The sequence below is a fragment of the Thermobia domestica genome, chromosome 11 (assembly GCF_964235325.1).
Source record: "Thermobia domestica chromosome 11, izTheDome1.hap1.1, whole genome shotgun sequence".
Lineage (NCBI taxonomy): Eukaryota > Metazoa > Arthropoda > Insecta > Zygentoma > Lepismatidae > Thermobia > Thermobia domestica.
In genome coordinates, this window is record NC_137464.1 from 18,600,007 (window position 1) to 18,612,874 (window position 12,868).

The following is a 12,868-nucleotide window of genomic DNA, read 5'->3' on the forward strand; positions in this document are numbered from 1 at the left end:
ATTGTAGTTGTGCTAACGATAAATAAGCTTTCAATGATATAACCACAATATTCCTTATATATATATATATATATATATATATATATATATATATATATATATAAGAGAGAGAGAGAGTTTCAGATAAAACATCCAGTGTTTATAAATCAGAAACGGCTGAGAATACAAAGATGAAACAAAAACTGAGATAGGAAAATGTCATGGAACACATCACATGGTGTTATGGTGACCCCAGGGCCCTGCTTGAAGGGGGCCCAGGGGCCAACTTCAAATTTTCAAATAGGAACATGTATTGAGTCATACCTCATTCGGTAGTCCTTGAAAAACGAAACAACTTTTATAGGAAACAATTTTCGATTTGGGCCACCGTTTTCAAAATGGCCGCAAAAGGTGGGTCCTGTATCTCACATAACATCCAGTGCTTATAAGAAATGGCTGAGAATACAAAGATTAAACAAAAACTGAGACCGTCAGGGCCCTCCGTGAAGAGGTCCAACTTCAAACTGATATCTCAACACCTCGCAGTGTTTCTTAGCTTGCTAAAAGGCGAGCATCAGTTTTAACGCAGTTGTAACTCAGAAGTAATATTGCTAGTTAGACAGATACGTATCTGGATTTTTAAGAGGTATCAAATAATAATGTTTCTGTTATCACATCGTTGCTAGTAGCACAAATACTCTCTGAAAACTGTTACATCATTACAAATTGATGTACTATTAGCCCATATCCTGAAAACGTAATAAATTCCTGTGATTTGATCGATTAATATACCTGAAATCAATTTGTACCTCAGTCACAGATTAAGATAAAAATACTTAAATTGTTTCATTTTTGATATGTTACGAGTTCTTATTTATTTTTCGTCTTGATAGGATCTTACCCTTTTATGAAAAGTTGGGCGTATGAATTACTTGAATTTCTCAGGAAAATATGTCAAATGGTGGTACTTAATTTGCATGTAATACCCATTCTACGTCAAGTACCATTACACTGTTTTTACCATTTTGTATAGTTTGCTACAGCCTTAAATGTATAATCAAGTTCAGTTATTTGTTTATATATATATATATATATATATATATAGATAATTTTAAATAACAGCACATTATTGTGATTGTAGATCCCTAGAATAGGTGGTCTTTCAGTTAAGTAGGTTTCTTTGTTTTAAATAGCATGATACATGTGGTTCATTTATTTAATACTTTACTATTATATTTAAATAACATAATGTATCGGATTCACTTACATAAAACTCTTATTATATTCATGTAACTCTATTATTAATTTAAGTACTTTTATTCTTGTATGTATTATATTTATGTAAGCATTGCGTATTTGCTTTCAATGTTTCAATAGATACGGATGCCCACTCATGGGGTTAGAAGAGAAAATAATAGTATGATAGTAGCCCATTCTGATCGTTCGGAGGATCTGGATAGTTCATTTGGAAGCCTGCAGTCGCAGGATATAGCAACCGACAATCAAAGTCTAGAAGAACGTGCAGAAGTTTCACAGACCGATGAAGATAAAGTTGAACAACAAACGATTAGCGGAAATAAACCGATCACTTCAAAAACTGAAGTTAAAGTTCCATGTGTAGCTGATACAGGTAAGGATTTATGAATAACAATATTTACGTAATAAGTCGTAATAATAATAATCTGTACTTGATTTCATGTGCGATAATTTTGAATAAAGCACTAGTCTGATCTATACTTTGAATAAATATTTGTAATATAATTGAATATCAGTTGAAAGGTAGTAAAAAATAAAGTAAAAGTTATGCAATTAAAGTTTCCATTGATGAGAAGATGCAAAAATTTAACATATTGTTAATATATATCGTACGTCTCTACTTATATAGTTTATCATTCACACGTCTTTTGTCATTATTTCGAAAAGAATGATAGGAAATAGGGTTCCTACTGACCTGGAAAATCAGGGAATTTCATGAAAAGCGGAAAACTGAAAAAAAAAAAAGAAAAAAAAGTACGGATTTTTACTTCTCTAAACCCATTTCTCTTTTTGCCTTACCGTCTATATTGTAGAGGATACTTCATAAAATAAATTAGTTCTGGAAAACAACTTTACCTACACACTTCTAGCAGACGGTGAACCCCCTTGTTGGGAGAAGTATACTTGAACTTTTTACATTATATTGCAGTTATGTTATGAGTTACCTATGAATAACATTGTTTAGGGACATATGCCGAAGGTACCCTAGTCATAGCAATAACCAACTATTTCTTAGAAATCTAGACATCGACAATTGTTTCACCAATATTCATGAACATTCTGTTTAAAGTTAAATGAAAAGAATTGAGTTTCGGAGGATGATTTTAGTGCGTTTAAATTTGTTTATTTGTGTCGGTGGAAATGTTCCAAGTACCATATCATGACTAAGCATTGCCAAACTGTTAATAAATACATACCTTATTTTATGTTGATAAATCCTCGGATTGTCCTATGAGCTCTGTAGATGGCATCATTCAGTAATAAGAACTTCGACTTCAGTATTCAGTTTGGATCCAGGTTGGATACGGAGTGTTCTCATATTGAAAATCTAAAGTAGGAATGCCATAATTTAGTGATTTCAAGTCGTTTTTGTTCCTCGACTAATGCTGAGGTCAGCGACTTACTGTATTCGTGATGAAATAGTAGGTACGTGTACCTACAGGAATATATACATGTGTAATCATGTTTATCAATTCATGAACTTACAGGATGACGTTGTGTAGGGGTAGTTGACATTGGTATATGGAAACAAATTCAAAGACAGAATTACAAAGCAGCTTTTACAGATAAAGAATTCTTAATCATAAATGAGTTTGGAAATATCGAAGGTTTCCTTCCACCGCCCTTTGCAAGTCATTTTGAAGAGAAATGAACTAAAAGTACAATCACAGACGAAAGTTTAACGTAGTCCATGACAATATGTAAAACTGGGAATTGGCAAGTCTTGACCTGGAAAAGGCAGGGAATTAGTGCTTTCCAAATAAGTAGAAACCCTAGTATTGGTGGAAATTATGCGTCAGAATATTCAGAACATAGATAAACATGTTGTATATAGAATGGCATTTAAAATGTTTCTTCATGTATTATGTGATGGTTATATTTACCAAGGCGCTGTATCTGGAATTCAGATGGTCTAACAATGAACTTGGGTTTACAATCCTCCATAAGTGAATATCTGACTATACTTGGCATTGCCATAAATTTTGTCCCAAATGTCGCATACGCTATTTAATTCTAGATGTTGCAATTGTTACTCTGTTCATGAGGATTGAACTTCACTTTGTAAGTGAAAAAGATTCAGTAGTAGTAAATAAAATTGAATGGGAATCACAAAAACAAAACAAGAACCACTACCATTACAAGAAATTGGTCATCACCCACGAACGATATTTACATTCCTGAAAGAGCTTCGACTTACCAATAAAATATTCACAAGATGTGTAATGAGGTTAACACAACCAGTGATAGGCCACCCATTGTGCGAATTACATAGGTCTTTTAAAGCCATCAAGTCCAGAAGCTCTCGCGATCTTGTTCGAAATCAAAAATCGTGACCAAAGAGATGAAAATATTCCCCCAAACAATGTCATATCGTATTCGTGATGATCTTGGCATGCGTACCTATCACCGTTCAATAGGATCTAACTTCAGCTTCAAGGCTTACAAGAGGAAAAATCAAAGGTTTTGTTTATCTGGTATATTGCGAACCGATATTGTTAGGTCCTGTTCAGAGACGGAAAGATATTCCAGATCAAGACGCGTACAACAGCCAAAACAAGGTACTTGCTACTTGTAATAAGCAATGCATTCAAATATTTGCTGGGGGCGCGGTGGCTCAGTGGTAGAGCGTTCACCTCCGGTGCTTGGGGTCCCTGGTTCGATCCCAGCTCGCGCCGTATGGACTTTGTGGTGGACAAACACCGTGCTTGTGGGTTTTCTGAGGGTTCTCCCGTTTCCTCCCACTCTTCATTCCACTATTTTATTCATTTCTCATCTTCACCGTCTCCTTTAGCCTAACCGGCATAACCGTGGGACGTAAAACTTAAAAATTTCATTTCATTTTTCGAAGATTTGCCTCCATTTGGAAATTATGACGAAGGACATTAAATATGTGAGTATTCACTTCTGCTGGCAATTGTAATGCATCTCCTATCGTGTGTTAATTAGTCATTCAGCTTTGTGTGTGAAGTTTAATTTTCTTACTGAATAATGTTGAAATACAGTCTTCCACTGTAGACGTTGAATATCTAGCTTGTATATTCGATCTACTTGAACACTATAACTTTTATGTGTAAATGTATAGTGTGTACATAGTAATTTTAAAAATTACTCTTTCTTTCAAGTTCTGCAACATCACCCTACCATGCTGCGGCTTCTAAGTGCATTAGCAGGATGCAGTGGGTCAACTCTAGCAATGTTACTTGGATCTGCAGCTCCACCTCCTCAGCTGCCTGAACAACTTGCTCTTGGTGAACCTCTTTCTGTTGGAGACGCTGTGTTTCAGCTTCTTTCGATGCTGGCAAATAAGTCAACATCACCATTATTGGTTCTTCAACCGCTATTCGATTTTCTTTCATCAGGTTAGTTTTTTACTGTTCACTAATTTTACCACTAGTTTGAAATGAAAGTGTTAAAAAAAAAAAAGTTCTCTTTCATCTCAGACAGTATATAAACAGTTTTACCTTGTATCACGATATAATCGTATTTTAATCAGACTGTTTTAGTGTGCGCTAACACTTTCTTCTTGTTTTCTGAATGGTGTTAAACTAGATCCATGTGCTAGAGTTCGTCACCTTTTTGTAGAACTTTCCTAAGAAAGTAAGCAACTGACTTTTCGAAACTAGAGCGATACAAGGTAAGACTATTCATACTTGAGATTTTCGTTATGTATCTTGTAGCGTCCATCTGCAGTAGTGTCTCAACGTCTGTGTGTCGTAGGGATGGAAATAACATAAAAAAGTTATTTACCGGATATATATTATACATCAAGTTTAGGTCAATAAATATGATAATCAGCTTATTCAAGGAAGAATAATGTCGGTGAAGTACAATGAAGATGTGTATAATTACTTAGAAAATTATGCAGCGTGTAAGTGTACGAACACTCATATGTATTATGATGATTGCTTGTATACTGTTGGGGCCACAGTAGCTCAGTGGTAGTTTCCATCTCTGGTGCGTGGGGTCTCTGGCTCGATCCCAGCTCGCGCCAAGGAGGTTTGTGGTGGACAAACAGCATGTGTGTGGGTTTTCTCGGGGTTCTCCCGTTTTCTCCCACTTTTTTCATTTCTCATCATTGTCTCCTTTAGCCTTGGTGTATAATCGTGGGATGTTAAACTAAATATTTCGTTTTGTATACTGTCATACTTTCATTCATTTGAATTTTTTATACGATTCAGTGAACCACGTCATAATCTTTCCATTTCACTTAACCTTTCTATTTTACGTACTTAGTAATTTGTGAAAATATTTTATGGTAATCATCCTGTGTAAACCCAAACCGGTTTCATTACATTATTTTGCATTATGCTTACTTTCGGTGTAAGTCGATTTCTGTGAAACTAACCTGCCTTTAAAGCAAACGGATCTGTTAATCACTATTCAAGATTCAGAAGTTGGATTAATCAGGCTAATGAACGTATTTTTATATTTGCTGCTCAGACAAAACGTTCTACATACAATTGAAATGGCAGACTGAAGTCAAATCCACTTTACAGTGTCTTCTTTTTACTTTATTTACTTTATTTATTTTTCATTTAATGAAATGTGTAATTAACTGTAATAGTAACACTCCCACTTATAATGAAAAGTGAAAATAAATATGTGTAGGATAAATTGACTTTTATGACAAACTGTTGTGTTACATAATTCGTAAATCGTATGGAATATCTTAGTAAGCATTGTAGGCATAAGGAATAAATAAAGTAATAATTGAGTACTGCGATTAATTCTGTTTAGAAACGAACACTTATTCGTGATGTTGTTATTTTCAGCATGCAATGGAGGTACCATAGGGGTAATGCAGCTTTCAGAGCCCCTTTTGTGGTTTATCCTGAAAGTTCTTGACACTGAAAAAGCGCTGGAAGAATTCAGCAGAATGGGTGGAATAAAAGTATGTATGAAACTTTGTAATTTGTAGGTTATAAACCTTGCACTGAATATTGTTAAGAATTAAATAAATTTCTGGATGTAGAGGATTCATTTTGAGAATGATATGTCAGGAATCTCAATAAATCATTACGAACTTAAATTTTTGTCATTTGCTTCTGCTGTTAGCTTCGTTTATTACAATGTGCATACTGCATTGTCAGTTTTCTATTTAAAAAACTAGTCAACTAATCAAATAATTTCAGCAAAGGCAAAAGTTTTCTGCTATTGACCGCTCAAAATTTCTATTAGTGCAGAATGAAATAATGTATATCTTGTTAAGTAGTGAAAATTTGCTGTTACATTTCGCAGAAGTGCGTATATTTTTAGTATATACTAATTATTTCGTGTTGTGTTCTAGGTTGTGTGCGAAAACCTTGTAAAAAGCAACCAAGCGCTCATTAACTCGCATCCCAGTCTAGTTTCTGTGGTAATGCAGCATTTAAGCCATTCTGCTTCTGGCAATATAACACAGAAAAAGGGAACTAATCAGTTAGAGAGCGTAGAAGGTTTATTGAATTTTGCTCCTTTAGGTAAGTGGTAACTTACGAAACTTTTACAGTATTAATCCGTTTTGTAGCAGACTAAAATTAGAAAAGAACGTTTGAGTAGAATGTAGGAGCGATAGCGCAGGTAGCGACATCTAATAACCTGACTTCATCATTAGCATTTAAAAAGATATGAAATCATGTCTACAAATACCATGTTTATTTGTTTATTTATTTATTTATTTATTCAATCAGTCAATGCTTCATTCAATTATTCTTCACAAAATAGCTTGTTTTGAGTCAATAATAAACTATAAATGTCTGTGCGTTTCTTTTATTGAAATAATAGTCGATATTATTAAGTATTCTACCTGTTGGCAGGCCCTGGGAGTAATGAGGTAGTTTTTAGACCTGGAAATTTTTCTTTTATATTTCTCGATCATAAGCTTCCTCTTAAATTACAGTATTTTTTTTTCCATTTCGAAAATTGTCGATCAGTTGTGGTGTTCTTCCTACTCATCGCTTTCCTCCAATCTTTCTCTCAATGACGGTATAATAGGGCAACGTCTTCACAAGATGTGTTCAATCCAATTAGGCTCCCTACAATGGATGCTTTTTAAAATTCTCTTCTCGCGTATCCGTTTTAAAACATCTTTGTTTGTTACTCTCTCCTCCGCTCAAGTAGTCGATAAGGTAACTATAATTTTCGTCAAATTGTACCTATCTTCTGTAGCAGAGAGAGAGAATTTCACGGTAAACTGCAAGGAAGTAAATAAAGCTGGAAATGAAAGTGAAAAAAAAAAAGTTTAAAACCACAGTAAAATCTACAGAATATATACAAAGAAATTTTCGAAGGAAAATCAGTAATTTGAATAAATTTATTGTTCCTTAAATTCTTAGATGGTGAAGTTTTATAAAGAAGCAACATATACTTTTAGACCAAATGACGTTACAACAGGACTTCAAAGAAGGTGATACTGTTCTTGTGTTATTATTTCGTGTTTGTTAGCGTATTTTACTTCTTTCCTTGACATAGTACCACGTTATTTGCTTTCCTTTTGCTTTTATTAATTGTACACTCCCCTACCTAAGGTATTTGCAGATATGCAGAAGAAAATTATAACTTTAGTAAGATACTGTTAGTTGTGGAAATTGTCGTGGCCAACCTCCGTTAGAAAAGCCCAGTTTTCTATCCAGAGATGAAATTGAAAAAATAGAAAAAAGTCAAACATGCTTGGCGAATTGAAATCACTATTTCTAGTCAGTATGAACATATCCTGCTTATGTTTCCGATGATACAGACTTTTAAACAGATGTGGATTCCTCTTTCCTTAAATTATTTTAGCATTATTAGTAGTTACAAGATTAACTTACCATTTATTTACCAAATTGACTTTTGTATATTGTAAACAGTTGCATTGTGATTTTTTAAAGCATATACTAAATAAAATGCTTACACAACGTTAAGTTAATAATAGACATTTACATCTTATAAGTACTAGTGGTCCACTTCCCAGGCGTTTTGTCCGCTGTACGCTATAGGCTAAAACCGTGCTCAATTAAAAGTTCTGATTCTTTACATTTAACTGTTTTTAGTTTTCTCAACTAAGTTGTGTTTACAGTAATACTAATGCGAGGCCACGGTGGCTCAGTGGTAGAGCATTCACCCCTGGTGCGTGGGGACCCTGGTTCGATTCTAGCTCGCGCCATGTGAACTTTGTGGTGGACAAACACCGCGTGCGTGTGTTTTCTTGGGTCCTCCCGTTTCCTCCCACTATCCATTCCACCATTGCATTCATTTCTCATCATCACCGTCTCCTTTAGGCTGGCTGAAATAAAATTAAAAAGACGTAAAATTTAAAGATTTCATTTCATTTACAAATACTAAATCAGAAATCTAAATATAGTTAGGTCTATTAATGGTAGTGCGCTTTATGTGGGTTCGAGGTAAAATTGTTAAATATTGCAGTCCTAAAGGTAAAGGTAACAACTTGTCCGTATACTGAGTTCATATTGTGCTTAGTTACTGAATTATATTGTACTTGATGTGGAATAAATACTTGCGGATTTTATGTAAGTAATTACAATCTTACTTACATTTAATACGACCCTTGTCCTCATAATAAGTAGTAGAGTACGTTCATGCTTAGCATCTTCAAAGTCATGCAGGTAGGCAGGCAGCGATCGTAGTGGAGTGGCGAGTGTTAACTATTAGGAATTAGAGTGAGAAGTTTTGTGTATTATGAATAGATAGTATACGTGCATCTGATTGTTTAGTTTTATATTTGTATTTAATTAAACCGTTCATAAAAAATGTGTTACTTTTCTGAAATAATCTACGTTGTAGCTATTTGAAGGTTCAATAAATATGGAAATCTTCTGGAAGATTTTCCTGTATTTCGGTGTAGAAGTATATCAAAGTATGAGTTCATATGACTTAGTGTATAAAAATAAAACTTTGTCCGTTGATGAAAACATAAAAGTATTATTTGTGTTGTTCATATAAGTAATCTGTTACTGTATGATTTCGTAATTTGTGTTCTTGTGGCTTGTCTAGTTAAGATTTCAACTTCTTTTTATTATGTTGCAGGTACTATAACGTCAAGCAATCCAACAGCTCAGCCAGCTGATGTGTTGATCCAGTCGTCACCACCCCATCGACGAGCAAGAACACCAGCTTGGTCGTATCACTTCTATCCTGATGAGACTTGGGTTGATTTAACACTGACCCTTCCATGCGCTGTCCTTTTGAAAGAAGTTCAATTACAACCTCATCTCACATCTCTTGCCAGTACGTTTCTTTTTCTTTGTCTCTCATGAATTGAATTCGTTCTTTATATTGAGGAAAGTTTCCACTGTACATGTTTACAGCTGTTTGTTTTAAATTTTAACTGTTCATGAAATCAGTCGAACTGGTTATAGTTGGATTGTTTTGCATATCTTTCAACGTATCGATAGAAACATTAAAGAATAGTATTTATTGGCTTTGTCCACAGCCCTTAATTTAGTATGTAATATACTTTTAGAGGACATCAGAGTTCTACAATATTTTCAAGTTTCTTGAAATGTTTAGATTTTGGAAAGCCCTTGAAATTCATTTTTGGATGTATTGAAGTAAAATGATGAGAGATAATGCGATTGTTTTAGGACATCATTATGACAGATGTTTAATCGTTTATCTAATCAATTAAGATTCGTTTTGATGTGTAGGTAATTCAAGTATTACATTAATTTATTCAAATGATTGTGTAAGCAGAAGATTAAGAAGAAACAACTAGGATAGATTAGAAAACTTTATTGTTCTAACCTGGTGACTATTCTCTTCTTAGCATGTCCTGCTGCTGTTGCTGTGGAAGTTTCAAGGGAGGGTGGATCAGGATTAGTGCCAGTATGTCCACCTCTTACTACTAGTGGATTAACGTTCATTCGTCTCCATCTACCACAGCCAGAAATAGTTACGATGGTCTTAGTTCGATTATATAAACCAAGGGATTCTTCAAATATTGGCTTATCACAAATTCGTCTCTTGGGTTCCACTACTTTCGGTGAAACTTCAATGAAAACATTTACTTCTTCTCTCGATGTTCCAGATGAAGAATATCTAACCAAGTCCAGGTAATGGCTAAAAAGTCTGAAGCTTTACTGCTTCTTTTCTTTTATTTATTTTTAATTTACCTTCATACCTGTAGATTTTCATATGTGTCAAATATTGCACACAGAACCCTCTCTTGGGTATATGGAGCGCACGCTTTAGGCAGAAGACCTGGTCTCAAAGTCCACACCTCAAATAGCCTGGTTTTGAACCGGACGTTAAACTCCAAATCAATCAAATATAATGCAAATCTATTAACGATTTGGTTCAATTGATTCAAATTTAATGTCCTTTTTCAACACCTAATTGAATATGAGATGGGTTTTACTGTTTAAAGTGGGGTCCGATCCAGTACTCGAGATTGTGTGGTTTTAATGCAAAAATGTGTACTGATATGTAAAGTTAAATGTAATACAATTGCCTTGAAAAGAGAATATTTCTCGCAATAATTGCAGCAACTGTCTAGGCAGTTGCGTCTCATGGGTAAATTCAAACGAAGAAATAATGGAATTTTTAATCAAACACTTCACACAGAAGAAAAAAGAACAATGTGATGTCCTGTGTTGTGGATCGTCTTAGTTTTGTGTGTTTGATGTTTGTATACAGGGCAAGTATTAATAATGGACCCGATTTCAGAATTTATTCTGTGAAATTAATAAAATACATGTTATTGTGAAATATGTGCTAAGAAAGGTGAACTGTCAAAATTTGCTTCAAACATATCACAAGTGTTGTATGTGAGAACTTCGCGTAACAAGAAACACATCAAGCCGATAGTCTATCCCCTGTCACACCTTTTGTAGAATGTTGTGGTCAATATCATCGATTCATGCTCGCAGCTGATCTTGTGTCGTAAGCACTGAAGAAAAAGTATTTTCCGAATACATGCATCTGTAGAATTCGAGATATGTATGATTGCTATAGGATAGGCGTGAAGAGCGCGTCACAATTAAACTGAGACTTCATCAGGGATTTAGCCTTAGCCTATACAGTTTTTGCACTTGTAACGGACGAGTTTATAAATGAAATGAAATCTCAATTTTTACGTCCCACGATTATGCCGTTCAGGCTGAAGGAGACGATGATTTAAAAAGTGGAAAAAATGGTGAAATGAGAAATTGGGAGGAAACGCGTACCCCGAGAACACCTACGAACACGAGTTTACAAATGATATCCAAGAGTTAGCACCTTGGAATATGCTCTTTGCGGATGTCATCGAGCTGGTGAGACCAAGGCAGAATTGCAAGAGACATTAGATACATAGTGAGAACTGGACAAAGAAGAGGAGGTAATGACGAGGAAATTCAAGTGCTTGAGATCAGTATTGCGGGAAAATGCAGGAATAGAAGCTGTAACTAGTAGAATCAGCAGCGGTTGGACAAAATAGAAAAAAGTAGCAAAAGTGTGATCATAGGGTACCAATAAGCCCTAAAAAAGCAAAAATTTACAATTTGGTAGTGAGACCTGGCTTATTGTACGGAGCGGAATGTTGGACGACAAAGAAGAGAGGGCGGGAGCTCATGTGGTTCGGATTCCACGTTAATCAGTAGGTCCACGTCTCATATAGCCTCGCTGCTGAACGGGACGTTAAACTCAAAATCAACTCAAAGAAGAGAGAGGAACAGAAGTCGCATGTTGCGGTGATGAAGCTGCTGCGGTCTATGTGAGGAATGAAGCGGACAAAATTAAGAATAATGTAATCTGGAGAACAGTAAACGTAGACTAGTTGTAGAAAAAGTGTAAGAAAGTAGACTGAGATGGTTTGGGCATGAAGAAGACCTGTGGAATACGGTGCTTACCGAGTACGTGCTATAGAATTGAGTAGGAGACGAACCCGAGACTAAGCAAAGAATAAGTGTAAAGTGTGTGTTAAGAACGATATGGTGCAGTGTGGTGTCACAGTGGATATGACATAAGATAGAAGCAGATGAAGGAGAGCAATTTGAAAAGCCGACTCCAGGTAACTGGAAAAAAGGCTTAGTAGAAGATAATTTGCTTTAAGAGTTACGCGTTCTTTTTCTATTCGGACTTCAATTTATACGAATAAGTAAAATATTTTAATTTCATACACTTACTGGTATTTTGTAAATGCGGAAAAAGTGTGGTGTAAATTTTTAATTCTGTACCTTAATTTTGACAGAATATTTATCATATAATGAATCAGTTTTTTCCGTACCATTATCATTCATTTTTGTGTAAGTCAAGACAATTGTTGTTCTTGTATAATCAAAAATTTGTGTATTTGAAATGAACCTTAAAACTATTATTATTTTTGTGTAGTATTAAAATATAATGCTAAGTGATTATTAATCTCATTTTAGCTTGGGCTGGTTGCGGCTGTTACATCATTGTTTCACTCTTCCCTGTCCAAAATCTGAGTTGTCTAACTTAATAGTGAGTGCCGCTGCATCTGTTCCTGGACTGTTGGAAGCTTGTTGCGGGCTCCTCCTGATTCCAGCTCCAGCACCGTCACTATTTGCTCCAAATCTAGAACGTGTTCTTTTAATGCTTGGACTTTCCAATAAAGAATTAGGACTGAAAGAAATCAATACGCTGCTAAGGAATGGAGCAGCAGCATATCTCCAAGGTTAGTCAGTTGTAATTGTGTATTTTTATTGATCTTTCG

General features: G+C 35.0%; 1 protein-coding gene across 5 annotated transcripts in view; it reads left to right on the plus strand.

The window, feature by feature from the left end:
• Bruce (BIR repeat containing ubiquitin-conjugating enzyme) overlaps positions 1-12,868 on the plus strand; it is a 195,271-nt gene that overhangs the window by 117,175 nt on the left and 65,228 nt on the right. For all 5 annotated transcript variants that reach the window (XM_081730148.1, XM_081730149.1, XM_081730150.1 and 2 more), the window contains exons 35-41: positions 1,357-1,609; positions 4,359-4,595; positions 6,009-6,127; positions 6,524-6,695; positions 9,241-9,441; positions 9,980-10,265; positions 12,564-12,829. In XM_081730148.1, the coding sequence (XP_081586274.1) occupies positions 1,357-1,609; positions 4,359-4,595; positions 6,009-6,127; positions 6,524-6,695; positions 9,241-9,441; positions 9,980-10,265; positions 12,564-12,829 (1,534 nt within the window). The remainder of the gene's footprint in view (positions 1-1,356; positions 1,610-4,358; positions 4,596-6,008; positions 6,128-6,523; positions 6,696-9,240; positions 9,442-9,979; positions 10,266-12,563; positions 12,830-12,868) is intronic.